Source organism: Beauveria bassiana (assembly GCF_000280675.1).
Source record: "Beauveria bassiana ARSEF 2860 unplaced genomic scaffold BBA_S00001, whole genome shotgun sequence".
Classification (NCBI taxonomy): Eukaryota; Fungi; Ascomycota; class Sordariomycetes; order Hypocreales; family Cordycipitaceae; genus Beauveria; species Beauveria bassiana.
The window spans coordinates 779,569-795,148 of NW_007930836.1; the positions used below are offsets into that span (position 1 = coordinate 779,569).

At 54.5% G+C, this 15,580-nt stretch overlaps 4 protein-coding genes across 4 annotated transcripts; 2 read left to right on the forward strand and 2 right to left on the reverse strand.

Annotated features, from left to right (window-relative positions):
* Positions 1-271: 271 nt before the first annotated feature.
* On the forward strand, positions 272-2,654 carry BBA_00264 (YSIRK family gram-positive signal peptide; the record flags this gene model as incomplete). Its single annotated transcript, XM_008595361.1, has 2 exons — positions 272-1,414; positions 1,476-2,654. 2 exons carry the CDS (start codon positions 272-274, stop codon positions 2,652-2,654), a joined length of 2,322 nt encoding a protein of 773 aa, XP_008593583.1.
* A 724-nt stretch (positions 2,655-3,378) lies between these two features.
* BBA_00265 (morphogenesis protein) lies at positions 3,379-6,792 on the reverse strand (the record flags this gene model as incomplete). The annotated part of the gene is made up of 6 exons (XM_008595362.1): positions 3,379-3,509; positions 3,563-5,850; positions 5,911-6,123; positions 6,194-6,291; positions 6,350-6,504; positions 6,603-6,792. The coding sequence occupies 6 exons, from the start codon at positions 6,790-6,792 to the stop codon at positions 3,379-3,381; spliced, it is 3,075 nt and encodes a 1,024-aa protein (XP_008593584.1).
* A 3,294-nt stretch (positions 6,793-10,086) lies between these two features.
* BBA_00266 (uracil-DNA glycosylase) lies at positions 10,087-11,229 on the reverse strand (the record flags this gene model as incomplete). The annotated part of the gene is made up of 2 exons (XM_008595363.1): positions 10,087-10,795; positions 10,862-11,229. 2 exons carry the CDS (start codon positions 11,227-11,229, stop codon positions 10,087-10,089), a joined length of 1,077 nt encoding a protein of 358 aa, XP_008593585.1.
* A 757-nt stretch (positions 11,230-11,986) lies between these two features.
* On the forward strand, positions 11,987-14,602 carry BBA_00267 (ubiquitin-protein ligase Sel1/Ubx2; the record flags this gene model as incomplete). The annotated part of the gene is made up of 3 exons (XM_008595364.1): positions 11,987-12,014; positions 12,073-12,216; positions 12,264-14,602. 3 exons carry the CDS (start codon positions 11,987-11,989, stop codon positions 14,600-14,602), a joined length of 2,511 nt encoding a protein of 836 aa, XP_008593586.1.
* Positions 14,603-15,580: the final 978 nt, after the last annotated feature.

Genomic DNA, 15,580 nt, shown 5'->3' on the forward strand with positions numbered 1-15,580 from the left:
TCGGCTTGAGCGTCATTTGGCGCTATTCGTACGTCGGTACCCTAATGCCCAGGCACGCTAGCAACTATTTAGGTACCTATCGCCGCTAAATGGTTCTCGCAACCCGCATGACGTAACTTTGGACCACCAAAAGACCCAAGCAAATAGGAACAGTTGGCCTTGTTTGCGGGTTGATCGGGATCGAGTTTCGATGCCTCAAGCGAGCTCCTCGCCTTTCGTCAATTTACACATGGGAGCACATTTAGCCGTAGCCCGACTTTGAGTACTCACCATGGCGCCCTTTTGCTCAGATCCGCGGCAGATTGTCATTGCCCTGGAGCCCCGTCGACGAATCGAGCTGCTCAAGCTTGTGGACGACATCATCTTTTCCATGACCGCGCAGCTCCAGTCCAAGCCGGAGGAGCTGGGGTCAGTATCCGTGGAATCAAGTATACACGGAGGGAGTGGCACACCGCAAAACGAAAAGACATTCGATAGCCCTTCCCCGACTGGTGATGCCAACAAAACCGAAACTTCCAGCGAATCCATCACATTATTTGATGCGGAAGACACGGAGTTTGGCAATGCTGCCCCGGCCAATGGAAGTAAGAAGAAGTTTAGTCCGTCGAATCCGTTCAAGAATGTCAAGGTCGGTGTGCCGTGGAAGAACAACCCCAGCGCCCCGAGCAAGACGACAAAACGGGCCGAAGAGGTGCAGAGCGCCGCGCGTCAGTACATGGAGGAATGGGAGCACGAGTTTGTACCCAAGCTCGAGGAAATTGTGCGCGTCAAGGACAATGACAAGATTACTGCCGAGCGCAAGATACGACGCCAGGCTGTGCAGATGAATGAAGAGAACGAGCGCGCCGAGAGCAAGCGTCGCGCCGGCTCGGACGAGGCCCGAGACGAAGAGGCGGCGTTTGCCGTGATGCAGACGCTCTACCCGCCCATACCGACGTCGCTGACCGAGCTCTCGGTGCACGACCGCCGCGAGGCTATCAGCTGCGTCCTGCTGCTGTTGCTCTCCACGGGCAAGTACTCGGCGCACTCGCGCGCCCTCATGCTGACCCTGACGTCGTCGCTCGACATCCCGCACGCGTTCCTCAACAACGAAGAGGCGGCCATTGCGGAGTCGCTGATTGAGCAGTCGACGGCGGACAAGGGGAAAAAGGAGGCCATGTCGGCCGACGCCGAGGCCGCCAAGCGTCAGCAGGACAACAAATTTGGTCGATACTGGAAGGTTGGCCTCGCGTCCGTCGCGGGTGCCACGCTGATTGGCGTCACGGGCGGGCTGGCGGCGCCGCTAGTTGCAGGCGCGGTGGGAAGTATCCTCGGCGGTGTTGGGTTGGGAGGTGTAGCAAGCTTTCTCGGCATCTTCTGGATGAATGGTGCCCTTGTCGGCGCTCTCTTTGGCGCCTATGGAGCCAAGATGACGGTACGCATTGCGACTAAGATTCACACCACGAAGGAAGTCTGAGAACTAATAGGAATTGCAGGGTTCTATGATGGACAAGTACGCTAAAGAGGTCGAAGATTTCAAATTCATTCCGCTCCACGAGCCGCCCGAAGCCACGGACCGCACCCCCAGCGCCAAGGGCCGCCGTCTGCGCGTCACGCTCGGCATCAACGGCTGGCTTAACTCGGAAGACGACATCACCAAGCCGTGGGAGGCGCTGCCGGCCGACTCGGAGGTCTTTGCCCTGCGCTACGAGATGCAGACGCTGCTCGCGCTGGGCACCGCGCTGGGGGACCTTGTGCAATCGTTTGCGTGGAAGGCTGTCAAGGCGGAGATTATCAAGCGCACCGTGCTCGCGACGCTCTGGGCGGCTTTGTGGCCAATTCAGGTATTTGCTGTCGCCTCCAACGTCGACAACCCCTTCAACCACGCGTCGAATCGCTCCAAAAAGGCCGGCCGGCTGCTCGCCGACGCGCTCATCAACAGGGTCCAGGGCGAGCGGCCCGTCACCCTGATCGGCTACTCGCTCGGCGCTGCCGCCATCCACGCCTGCCTGCAGGAGCTCGCCGCGCGCCGCGCCTTTGGTCTCATCGACACCGTGGTCCTCATGGGCGCGCCCGCGCCCTCGGACCCCGCCCACTGGCGCACGCTTCGCGCAGTCGTCTCCGGCGCCATCTTCAACGCCTACTCGGAGAACGACATGATTCTCGGCTACGTCCACCGCATGCACAGCCTCTCCCTCGGCGTCGCAGGCCTGCAGCCTATCCGCGGCGTCGCCGGCGTCGAGAACCTCGACCTCAGCGACCGCGTCAGCGGCCACCTGCGCTACCCGCACCTCATCGGCGGCATTCTGCGCCGGTGCGGTTTCGCGGGCGTTAGGGTCGACGAGCCGATTGAAAAGGACGACGTCATTCTCCTCAAGGACGAGTACGCCGCCGGGCACGCGGTCAACGTGGACGGCACCACTATTGCGCCCGCCGGAGACGAAAAGGCGGGTGATGCCAAGGGAGATGTGGAAAAGGTGGCCTCGCAGACGGAGAGGCTACAGCTAGGTATAAAGGAGCAAGAGGTACTGCCGCCGCCGCCGCCGAGGCCGAGTCACAAGGCCGGCGAGGAGGAGCCGCCCAAGATGCGTAGAAAACCAGTACCGGCGCCGTCGCCGTCCAAATCACAGGACGACGACGATGCTAAGCCAATTAGCATGATGGACCTTGAGTAGTATTATAGAGAGACGACTCGGAAAAGCTGGACATGGGTCCGAGGCGACCAACAAGCGAGATAACCGTCTAGATGAAAGAAAATCTACGAATGAATAGAAGACTTGGGGATTTCATCCGCAAAGAAGAGCATCTTTTAATCAACAACTCAAATAACACAGCGGTTGATTCTTGTCTGACGCACCGTCGATCAAAAGAACAAGGACAAAAGGAGACACTGACGGGTATATCATGCAAGGAAAAAGGCAACTAATATTCTTCTGAAAAGGACAAGATAGACTGGCTTGATGTAAAAACAACAAAATAAATAACAAAGGCTTTATAGAAGAGAAAAAAGGCCTGCTAATTTGCAAAACCCATTATTGATCAGGAGCTGAGAGACAAAAAAACAAAACGAATGACCAGGCCTTGCCGGCGTAGAGGTGTTTCAGTCACCCCAATTTGGACAACAGAAGCGTCTCGATACGGAAATGACAGCAAGAAAAGAGCTGAAAGGATTAGTCAAGAAAACTCGGACAGCCATGCAGCGGCCCTATTAGATATTTCTCCTGCAGCAGAGGATGTCGTCAAGCTCAGTTGGTAAAATGCAGCAGGGCGCGCATCATGCTGCGTACATGCTCGCATCGCCATTTCTTTATATGGTATCATGAAAAAGCCCGCAAAAACATAATACAAGGAAAAGGTAGACGGAATGTCCTGTAGGGTATTGGGAAATTGAAATATAAATCAGTCGACAACACTGGGGGTGACAGCGCTGGCTTGAGCGCTGTTCTTCAGTGCAGGGGCGTGGGTTCCCTCCATATTGCCAGTGAGCTCGGCGACGCGAGCCTTGATGCGAGCAACGCGCGACTCGATAGCTATTTACCAAGTTAGTGTCAAGTAGAAATGGGGATGGACCAGCTACACGTACTCTCCTCGCCACTGGTTTCATCATCTGCCTCGGTAGCGCTCTTGCTTGGCGGCATGCTGCGGTCGCGCTCGTCAGTTTGGCGCTGAGAAGCACGCTCAGCAGCATTCTTGCGAATTTGTGCCCATCGATCCTGCACACCCGGGCTGGCTATGCGAGTGAGTCCGTTGCTGCCAGTATCATCACCTTGCTGTTCGTGATGCGCGACAGCCGGGGGTGTAAGCACATCTTCTTCCACGTCCTCGGGAGCAAATGCGGGTTGGTCAGCTAGAGGACCCTGATCGAAGCGAGAGAATTCGGTCTTGCTTTCGACAGCCATATCGGAGGTTGCAAGCTTGTCTGCTTCGGTGTCAGGCTCCGGCAGAATTTCCAGAGTTGGTTCAGTGAAATGCTCTGTCGGGACAGCCTGCTCAACAGGCTTCTCAGCAACAGACGTCTCAGCAACAGGTTCGGGATCCTTGCTCCTAGTCGCAGCGGCAGCAGCAGCGGCGTCTTGCTTAAACATGCTGTTCAGCTGGGCAGCTGCGTTGTCTGGGACTTTCGAGGAACGATTCTTGCGGAACAGCTTGCGAAGGCCACCCTTCTCTTTAACGGGCGACATCGGCTGAGTCTCAGCCGGCTTGGGAGCAGGGGTGGGCGCTGAAGCCGGAGGAGTGGGAGCGGCCACGGGCTGCTCATCCTTCGGGGGAGGAGCTGGAACATTCTCGGCCTGTTCTTCCTTGGTCTCCTCGACTACAAGAGGAGCGACCTTGCTTTCCTGAGGCTCAGCCGATGTGTCTCGAGGCCGGGATACCTCATCCTGGACCTCATCGGGGTGTGCTGCCTGAGCCTTCTCGGTGAATGCAGGAGAAGAGGCTGATTCTTCGACGGGGGCCGCAGGGACGGGCTTTCTTTCCAGTGCCTTGATACTAGCGTTGGATACTTCGGTGCTACCATTAGAAGCAGCCTCGTGGGAGTGTTCTGCCTGAGAAGGAGAGATGGAGACGCCTCGGCCAGCGTTGCTGTTAGAAAGGTACGCGTCCTTTACGGCTCCCTTGTCATACTTCTTGACCCACTTCATGGCAGAAGAGGCCTCGCCAACAATGGGCGGCTGAAGATCAAAGATACTGTTAGTCTTGTCACCCAATACCTCCTCATCAGTGCGACCACGTCGAGTAGCGACAGGCTTGTTTCCAGACTCTTGAATAGCACGTAGCTGAGCTGCCTTGGCGGCAATTTTGGCCTGGGTGTCACTACCGACGTTGGTGGTGCTTCCTCCGCTAACAGCGTGTTCACCTCTCCTGAGAGAGTACTTGTTGACAGACTTGCGACGCGAAACAGTGCGGCTACGCTTGGTCCAACTGAAGAATCCCTTCTTCTCAGCAATGTACGCGCCTTCCTGGGGGTCGGGGGCCGCCCCGGCGATTAGCTCTTCCATGACCAGCCATGCACCGTTGTGAACGGTGGTTTCGAGAACGGCACATCGACCAAAAGCGGCCTTTCTCTCACTGGTCTCTTCGGGAGCGAGACTGCTCATCCAGACCCACCAGAAAGCATCATCCAGATCAAAAGGGGTGATGCTAGCCAGCTCACCAGGCTCCAAATCTTTGTCGGATTCCAGACGGGGTTGATGTGACTGGGAACTGTGCTGCCGCTGGACGTCAATGGGAGGCAGAACCTTGTCTGGGGGAACAAGTGTGTTGGTTTTGGCAGAGTCGTCGACAAAGCCGGTGGAGAGGAAGTCGGCCCAGGAGGGCGTAGTCGGACGAGCATTATGAGCGGAAGAGGAGGGCATGTTGAGCATGCTTTTGCTGGGACCAAAGGTCTGCGGAGGGCGCTTGACCGGGACAGCACTCTCCTCGTAGTCATCCTCCTCAGTCAGGGCGCTTGCGAAGCCAATGTCCTCGAATCGCGACCAAGACGCATCACGGAGGCTGGTGGAATGCTTTGCGCTGGAAGCTTGAGACTGGTTGGCAGCGGAAATTGCCTTGAGGACTCGTCGACATTCCTCGCTGAGGGCTTCGGTAGCGTCGTCAAAGTCGGAAAGCTTGCGAAGAGCAATATCAGAATCGCGGTACTCGAATTTGCTGGCACGCCGAAGCAGCGCAAAGGGAGTGGGCGAAACGGAGTCGACAATCATGACGAGCTTATTAGTACGGGAAACAAGCATGTCGGCGGCCTTGGGAGGATACTCGGTTTCGTTTAAAAGTTTCTGGAGAGACCGGGGAAGCATGGTGATGCCAGTCAGTTCCTGCTCGGGGGAAAGCGATCGCAGATATGCGAAGAAAAGGTGAGTGGTGGCATCGGCAGCCCTGATTAACCGTCAGCATGATATAATGAGAAATAGTTGCTTCCGGATGTGAGATGCTGACTTTTTCCAGGCCTTGTAGCCTCCATCAAATCCATCGCCCGTGTCCCTTTGCTCAAACGCCCACCAGGCGGCCATACGGGAGAGTTTCACACCACTGAGGCCGTTTTTCTTGCCATGGGCGGCGATGGCAGCGACAAGCTCGAAGAAACTGAAAATGATATTTTGCCTCGAGTCACTCTCAACACTGATGGGAATAAATGTTTTGAAAGAATCTCTGGCGAGCTTAGAGTCTGTGGGGGGGATTGTGTTAGCACTATGCCAGATGGAACTTATGGCGCGGGAACTTGCCGAGTTCGCCAATCTTGAACAGCTCGTATGCATCCCATGACACGACACCACCCTGAAGGCGACTCCAGCACCATTTCAGTACCGAAGCGAGCACCTGAATAATTGAATTAGTGGCTTGGCCATCTTGTTCATGCATTTATTGGGAGGCACACCATGGGCTCTGCGATGCGAACTTCTTGCTGGAGCCTTTCGCCATGGATCGGCGCATCGAGGCCATCCTTGCCAAAAAAGTTTCGAATAAATGTTCGTACGCCGCTGGGGTTGGAAGTCGGTCGGAAAGGCAGGAGCAAGAAAGGGTGGTCGAGGCCTGTAACAGCACTCAGTTAGAGCAGTGAGACAACAAGCGGCATGGAGGCGGCGGTAGCACATAGCCAGGGACGCGATGCAGCGTAGCGTTTGACGTACCTCGCGACTTGATTTCCTGTGTACAGCATCGAATTAATTCGTCAATTTCGTCGGGCTCAACCGAGGCACGCGTGTAGGCGTCATCCCATCGGGGCTTGACGGGGAGGGAGCTGGCGAGGTCGTTGTGGGCATTTTTCTTTTTCTGGCGAGCATCTCGTGCCTTGTGGATGCGGGAGAAGATTCCCGGCATCTTGAGGCAGCACGACGAAGGTCGTGGGGAGCGGCTCGAGCTGGAGGAATCCGTGATGAGGCGGCGCTGATTGCAACAGCGCAAAGCAGGATCAAGGTAGGAGAGGTGGAAGCCTAACGCAGGGTTGGATTGAAGTGAAAGCCGGAGAAGCAGCGAAGAGAAGGGACGGGAGAAAAGACGGGGAAAATCGGTTGGCTAATGGGAAAAATGAGAGGCTAGGAAGCAAACAGAAGAGAAAGAAGTTTCATGCGACAGATGTGTGGTGCGATGTGAAGTTGATACGCCAACGTCTGGGACCAGGAGAGAGGGACAATAAGATAGGGGACGTGTAAGTGGTTGGAGACGTGCGGAGGGCACGTTTGGGGAGACGCCCAATAGATGTGAAAGAGGCGGCAGCGAAGGCTACAAGCCAAGGAGGAAAGATTGGCAACGGCGATGCATAAACGACGGAAGATGAATTAAAGAGCAGCCCGATTCGAGGACAAGGAGAGGAGGAACCCGGACGGCTAGATAGTCAAGAGTGAACAGAGGGATAGAGAGCTGAAGAGCAAAAGGAAAAGGGAAAGGCGGGCGCTCACGTTTGGAAAAAGGGGAGAGCCTAGAGAGTGAAGAGGGGGACGAGAGCAAAACTACCTTACGGCTAGCAATTGTCGGCAGAGCAGCAAGCACATCATGCAATTTCGAGGTAGGGAGAGCAGACGAACAGGCGCACACACACAGATACCCCGTCCCATCGCTGGTTACGGAGTAATGTCAGTACTTATTACCTAGGTAGGTAGCTACACGGACACCTGAGTGAGCGTGACGAGAGTTGGCGCCAAAGACCATTGCTCGAGACTGCCTTCGGTCGGCTCAGGGGTCCCAAGATGGGCCAACATTTTCAAATCCACCAAGCGGGGAGATTGAGGGGGCATATCAGGGCCTAATCCGTAGTGTTAAGATTGAGATGGGTCATCGCTTTTTTTTTTGCTGGCCAAGCGCGTGCATTGAGATACCTATGTAGAGAAATATAGAAATTAGTTATCTGCTAACAACGCATCACTCACTTTTGAGCTGGCTGCAATTTATTACTGTGCTAAATAGCTTGGTGGAGCCATGACCCATTTCCCGTCTCGCTACTTTCAGGTACCAGATACTTATATCCACACCGGCAGTAACTTGTATATCCGTACCCAGGTACCTCTCTGCTCACAACTCAGAGGTTGCTTTTCGACTGCCTTTCAACCTGTCGATTGAGTTGGTCCGCATTCGTTTTTACCTTTCTACTAAATTCTTGTTCAACCTCGGGCCGGTGGAAGCCCGCCGTCGCTGGCGACCAGCCATGTCAGTCAAGTCCACCCAATGGGCCCAGTCGCAGCCCCCTTCTCGCCCTTGCTATCCGCCCAGAAATTGCCCTAAAAGAGCCACCCCAGTACTCCGTAAATGTGCTGTGCAGCCTGTGCTTCATCAGTGGAGACGCCCGCCACGAGCCCCATTTGCTCTCCTGCAAGGTCGACGAATATGTAAATAGATGGCACCAAGGGAGGCAATCTTTGACATTGTCAACTACAGCAAAGCAGTTAAGGTGGCATTTCATCTTGCTTGACAGAAAACCGGTGCAATTGGATGAAGTAAAAGAAGAAGGAAAATATTTCAATTTATCAGTTTGGTCACACTTGCTTGCTGCTCGCTTTCTTTTCATCTCACTCCACCGCACGACCAAGGCAGGTCCCCCATGCACAGATGCACCTAATAATCTTCTTCACACCTGCCGCAAGCGAGCACACGCAGGTAATTATCAGGCAGCTTCGCGTATGCTCCTGCCCCTCGCTAATAGAGCGATCTCTCCAAATTTAGATAACTACCCAGATATATGCTTTCTCCGAACCATTTTCTTTGCTCGGTTCGTTCACTTCCTTTGCTCAAGTCGTAGCGACAGACAGCGCTATTGCTCCCAGTAGACACATACACACTCACACACACACATAGGTACGGATTAACCAACCATGCTATGCCAGCCACACCACACAAATGACCCCTGCCCCTGACATGCTCAGACCGTCGTCCAATCATTCTTTCTCGACCTGCCCAACTGCAACTCGCTCTATTAATCTGAGCACCACTCACGCAAGCACACATCACCTCGACACCAGCACTGCCTCGTCACAGCGACAGCAGCTTTCAACCAGTCTGTCCATCATTCAGTTAGTCATGTAGTCATGCATCAGAATTCAGGACTCGCTAGTAATCGCTAAAATTTGCTGTTGCAGCCTCGCCTGAAGAAATAGGTCGTATCACGGGCTTGGCCGATTCAGCTCAGGCCTGCTCTTGTCCACGCCAACTGCCGCCATGACACCCTACTAATACTCAACGGTCGCCCGTGTCCATTGCCAACTCCCCATCTGGCAACAGATCACTTGCCACTCAGTCTTTTCTACCTATTCTAGCACAGAGCACAAATCCCTTCGCGTCTTGTGCTTGCTCCCATTCTCCAACGGATCTCTGCTAATACTACGGATTACTGGCGCACGGGTATCAGGCAAAACCTCGTTTGATGTGTAGCCACACGGAATACTCCTCTGTTGCCGACGACCGTACACGCTGTCTTAGACACGTCAAGCGCAAGCCACTGTCAAATAACGTTTCCCTCTATTTATTAATAAGCCCGTGCTAGAAGAGAAAACCGGACAAAAAGATGTCTTTGCTAGCACTGGGATAGCCCCCAGTCTGCGTTGTCACACACACGGACAAGGGGGTGTCAAGCCATGAATCTCGTCAGCACTCAGCCTCTGAACGAATATTGCGTACATACGGGTACGCGAACAAGGAAGGCTACAAAATTGGAGTTGGACCTCTGCATAGGAATTACCATCTGATCCTGCATAATGCATAAAGAGTCCCATCCACCTGTCAGCCCGTTAGCAAGTCGCAGAGTCGTCCCAACTATGGAACAAGTCCATCCCAAACAGACTGGCTGCGACGCTAACCAAATACACCACTACACATCAGATCAGACACGAGCGAGCCAAGTCCGACAAGGTTTACATTAACCTTCTGTAGGATTTCGTCTTCGACAAAGGTTTTGCCCATGAGGCGCCGTCGCCATGGTGTAGAACACGGCTCCCGGCTCGTCACATTGAGGCAGCAGGCTACTCGGACACGGCAAAGGGTGCGACTAGCGACTCGTGCAGCACAGCACGACTGGCGGCGTCAAAGCGCATAAATGTTAAGCATATAGTAAACGTAGTCATCCTGTCCATGCTGCCATTATTCAAACACACAATGCAAAATTCGTGACATGAGCAACGCGCTATGCTATGGTTTCGTTGCTTGCTCTTCTGCGGCCTTGATGGCTTCCTCCAGGGCTGCCTCGTCGTCAGAACCAATCTCGCCATCCACCTCGAGATTCTCCTTGCCTGCTGCAATCTTTTTTCCCACCTTCTTCTCTACCTTGGGCACGCTCAGCGTCGAGTTGCCTGGCACAAGCGCCCAGTCAATCTCGCCTTCAGGGCCATACCGCTGAATCAGCCACTCATTGGCCTTGCGAAAATGGCCGCAGTCAAAGAAGCCCCTTGACGCGCTCAGCGGGCTCGGGTGCACGCTCTGCAGCACTAGATGCCGCTGCTTGTCCACCTTTATCACGCGCTTGCCCGCTGGCGTGCCCCAGGCGACAAAGACGACGCCGCGCGTGCGCTTCTGCGCGACCAGGTCGATAATTTTTTGCGTGAGCCTCTCCCACCCACGGTTCGAGTGCGAGTTGGCCTCGTGCGCGCGCACCGTCAAGCACGTGTTGAGCATGAGTACGCCACGGTCCGCCCACGGCGTCAGCAGACCCGCGTTCTTTGCGGGCTTCTCGAAAGCCGGGTAGTCCTTGGCGAGGGCAATGTACATGTTGCGCAGCGAGGGCGGCGCGGGCGTCGGGGGCCGCACCGAAAACGCCATGCCGTGCGCCTGGTTCACGTTGTGGTAGGGATCCTGGCCGACGATGACGATCTTGACCTTGTCGAAGGGTGTGTGTCGAGACCTGCATCAAGCTCATTAGAAACAAGTAGTAGTAGCGTGCGTAAACGGCAGCGCGAGAAAAACGTACCAGGAGTAGACGTCTTCTTGAGGAGGAAACCACTTCTTCCCAGCCGCCGTCTCTCTTTCCAGGAACTTTTTCAAGTCGAGGAATTCTTTTGTCGTAATATCGTCCTTGAGCAGTCCAAGCCAGCTCTCGTGCATCGTCTCAATCTCCAGCTTCAGCAGCTTCTTCTGCTCCGGCGTCAGGCTGGCCAGCCATTTGGTCTTGTCAAACTTGGCCGCCGCCGCCGGTGCAGTTGTTAAAGATGCGGTGCCCGCGGTCTGGGCCGGCCTGGGCGCTGCACCGAAAAAAGAGGCAATGTTGCCATTGGCCTTTGGTTTCTTGAGCTCTGGTGCGGGCACAAAGCCGCTGGCCTTGCGCTTGAGGCCCGACATGGTGTGCAGTACTGGGACGAGGCTTCGTGCCTGCGGCGTCGATGCGCGACGGAATAGTGCGAACGCCGTCGCTGCGAGTGTGTAAAGGGGAAAGCTGCGGATTGTATTTCAGGTGTTGTTGAGGAAGAGGCAGTCGCTTTAGGAGGTAGTAGGCAGTGGGAAATGATCGAAAAAGGAATTATGTGAGACGGGAAAAGGACTTGTTGAACTCAATACAAGAACCCTGCTGCGCACGAGAACGCGGTGAGCCGACGCGAAGCCCTGCTTCCCATTTACGCGTGCTGGAGCAGCGATTCCGGCCGCTGTGGGGTGCGCCAACAAGCTCAGCTGGAGTCTGGAGACCCCATGCAAGGACTCACCAACGGCTCCTTAGCCAGGTTTGGGTGCGAAAGGGGTATTCGCCCAAAAAGCTCTGAATGCAGTCAAGTCCAACTGTTTTGGCCATTTAACACATGACTTTGCATATTCATATCTAGTTAGTGCTGCTGATGGATCGAGCGACAACACCAATCGCCCAGGCCGTCACGGCTGTCGACAACGGCTGCTTAGTCATCGTTGTAGAAGTGCCAGTAACGACGTACTTGGCTCTCTCTCGCCTCGCAAGTGGACAGCTTGTATTAACAACGGCCAGCGTCATATGCTGTTTGACCCGTCAATTCTCCCATCTTCCGCCTCATATTGATATACGGGCACTGCGTGCGGGATCGCCATGCACTTTGCTATTCACAACATTTGCATTTTTAAAAATTAGCCGAGTATGAAAAGCTCGGCTGTGTGTTTGCTCCGTAAGTTGATGGCCCGAACCCCGACGAGCTCGGCATCTCGTTGCTGACGGCTTTCCAGTGCTTTGGCAGGCAGCAATTGGCGCTGCATATACTGCACAGAAGCCTTTGAAGAACAAACCGACCGTTGCGAAGGTTGGAGATGCGGGCGGGACAACCACCGACTTGGCCGCGGGTGTAGGCCAGCCAGTCGTTCAACAACAAGGTATGATGTTCGAGCAGTATGTCTTCATCAAGCCCTAACCGTCACAGGCTCCGAGCTTGTCGATTTGGCCTTGTCAGAGCTTCAAAAAGTACCGCTGGCGACTCGAAAGAAACATAAAATGGCCTCAGGCCTGCTCAGCTTCACCGCGCGATACCTCCTCAGAGTCCTGCCGACAATGCCGGCGACCGGCCCGACACAGAAGCAGACTTCGACCGTGAGCGGACCTGTCGCCGTTGCGAAGGATTACCTCGAAAAAGCCGCGGCAAAGAACAACTCGGACGCACTATACCTGCTTGCGGAACTGAACTTCTTCGGATACCACAACTACCCCCGAGACCTCCAGGTCGCCTTCGACTACTACCAGGAGCTAGCCGCACACAATGGGAATACGACTGCGCAATACATGCTGGGACTATTTTATTCTACAGGCTTGGGAAATATCGTGCCGCAGGACCAAGCAAAGGCGCTGTTGTATTACACGCTTGCCGCCAAGCGCGGAGACGCTAAGGCGCTGATGGCTATTGGCTACCGCCACCATAGCGGTGTCGGCACTATCAAAAACTGCGAGACTGCTCTTGGATACTACAAAGAAGTGGCAGACAAGGCTATCAATTGGTATAGAGATGGTCCACCTGGAGGCCAGTCCTGGATCCAGGAAGCATGGCGCATCTCGGATGACGGCGGTGGCATCTATGGCGAAGGAGCTAGTGCCTCGAGCGCGGGACTGAATGCACTGAAACGCAATCTGCATTCCAACGACAATGCAGCAATAAGCGACGTCATCGAGTACCTGGATCTTATGTCGCAAAAGAGCGATTCAAAAGCCTCATTTAACCTCGGTCGACTGTACTATGAAGGACAACGTGGCCTGGAGAAGGATTTCGAAAGTGCTTTGAAATATTTCTTCTTGGCAGCCTCAAGGTACTGGAAGCGTGATGGACGTGCTACAGACGGCAACAAAAACGGTGCAGATAAGACGGCTGCCGAGGCGGCTGGCTATATCGGGAGAATGTATTTGCGTGGGGAAGGTGTCGTGCAAAACTATGACAAGGCCAAAGCGTGGTTCGAGCGTGGTAAGTCGCACGGCGATGCCCAGTCGCAATGGGGACTCGGTATTATGCTGCTCAATGGCATGGGCATACGACGAAATATCAAACTCGCGACGGAGCTACTGCGAACATCGGCCGACCAAGACTACGCTCCAGCCCAAGTGCAGATGGGCCGTCTGTTTCTTGACCAAGGCAATCCCGAGGATGTCAAGACGGCGAACTACCTCTTTGAGCTTGCCGCCCGGTATGGCAACATCGAGGCCTGGTATTACTTGGCGGAAATGACGAATCACGCCATTGGCCGCGAGCGACAATGTCAGATAGCCCTCAGTTACTACAAGACTGTTGCCGAGCGCGCTGAGCCACTGGTTTCGCTCTGGTCACAAGCCAACTTGGCGTACGAACTAGGTAACCATGACTTGGCATTCCTGCAGTACGTCATGGCTGCTGAACAGGGCTATGAGAAGGCACAGACAAATGTTGCCTTTATGCTTGATGCCAGCTTTGGCAAGCTGTCAGTGGTGGAGCTGCTCACTGGTCGTCAGGAGAACAAGATAAGCCCAATGGCAAATGCTAATCTCGCCCTCATTGAGTGGACCAGATCATCGCGCCAGTCCAACGTGGACTCACTGGTGAAGATGGGCGACTATTATTTTTACGGCATCGGCGTCGATAAGGACCTTGCCAAGGCTGTCTCATGCTACACCGGTGCCTCTGACTACCAACAAAGCGCGCAGGCTCTGTTTAACCTAGGCTGGATGCACGAGAATGGCGTGGGGTTGACACAAGACTTTCATCTCGCCAAAAGATACTATGACCATGCTCTGGTAGTCAACGCGGAGGCATATCTCCCCGTCACATTGAGTCTTTTGAAGCTTCGCATACGCAGTGCGTGGAATACCTTCACCCATGGTCCGATTCACTCTATTCAGGACGAGCCGAGCAAGTTTCCTTACCCTCGTAGCGACATGAGAGGCATACTAACAAATGCTGCAGAGAAAAAGAAGGACTGGTCCCTCTCCGAGTGGATCAACAATTTTATCGAGGGAGACTTGCTGTACGATGACGAATACTACGAGGACTACTACGATGCCAACACGATCGAAGGCGGGGAGATTTTTGACGACTCCAACGTGCTGGAGAGCCTGCTGATTATTGGCGTTACCTTTGCCCTCGTCGGCCTAGTCTGGTGGCGGCAGCGGTTACAGATGCAGCGGGCTGAAGCCGAGGAGCGTCGGCGGCGCGAGCAGGGTCTCCCACCAGGGGCGCCGGTGATGATGGATCCGAATATGATGGGCGGGTTTCCGGGTTGGGCTGCTGGGGGTATAGGATTCTAAGGTTTGCTAGGGAGGAAAAGGCTATGGTTTGAATGTACATATTGAGGATGGCGTTGATCGGAAGTATAGAAATTGTACATGATTAGGAAATAAAAGACAACACAAGCGTTCTTTTTACTGCAAATTCACGAGGCTCATGATGGACTATTCTAGCATGTAGAAGAAGGTGCACCGGCTCAGCACCTGAGTGTTGCCTCGGACTAAGGCTTATTGCAAACCGGCAGGCTCCCGCTTCAGCCGCTTCTTGTATTAGAGACAGTCGAGATGACGCGCAATACGCCGAGAGGTGCAAATAAGTTGATGCTCGGATTCTTTATGCCGGGGGGGGGGGCAAGTTCCGCTACGAATCAGCCTTGTTGACAGCCAAATAGAGCATGATCCTGAAGAGGCCTCGGCTACGGCCGCGTTTCATTCCGGGCAGCGACGCAAGGGATACACTGTCAAAGGCGTTGTACGATAGCGATGGCCTCGTGTGACTCTCAACAGCACGGCGTGTTTGTGCTGCAGCCTCGAGGATTGCGTCACAGTCATGGGGCAGCGAACATGGTTGTACGTTTGCTTTGACGGGGAAAGAGGGGGTGGGCTGGTTGCCGCTGAACTCCCTGATGGCATCGTTGCAAGAACGGAGGCCCGACGTTTCTCTTGGCAGATGAAACACGGCCAAGTTGCCATGTTATCCGTTGGACGCACATGAAGAAGCGCGTTGATGAGGTGCTGGGGAAACTGGGACGAAGTGATCGGGTTCTGGAGTGGTGTTGCCCGCCGGCTCGGGCTCGTCTCGAACAAGGCGATTGTTTAAGCTAGTTGGAACTGGCTTATTAGGGAAAACGTCTTGCATGTTAGAGGGGCTGCAGCAGGTTTCGTCAAGGGATCTGAAACCAGACAGGGTGGTTTCTTCCCTCGGCGGGGTTTTTGTGATACGAGCAATGCATCAGAGAGTCGTGTTGCGAAGCAGAAAAGGGCAGGAGGAGTATTTGA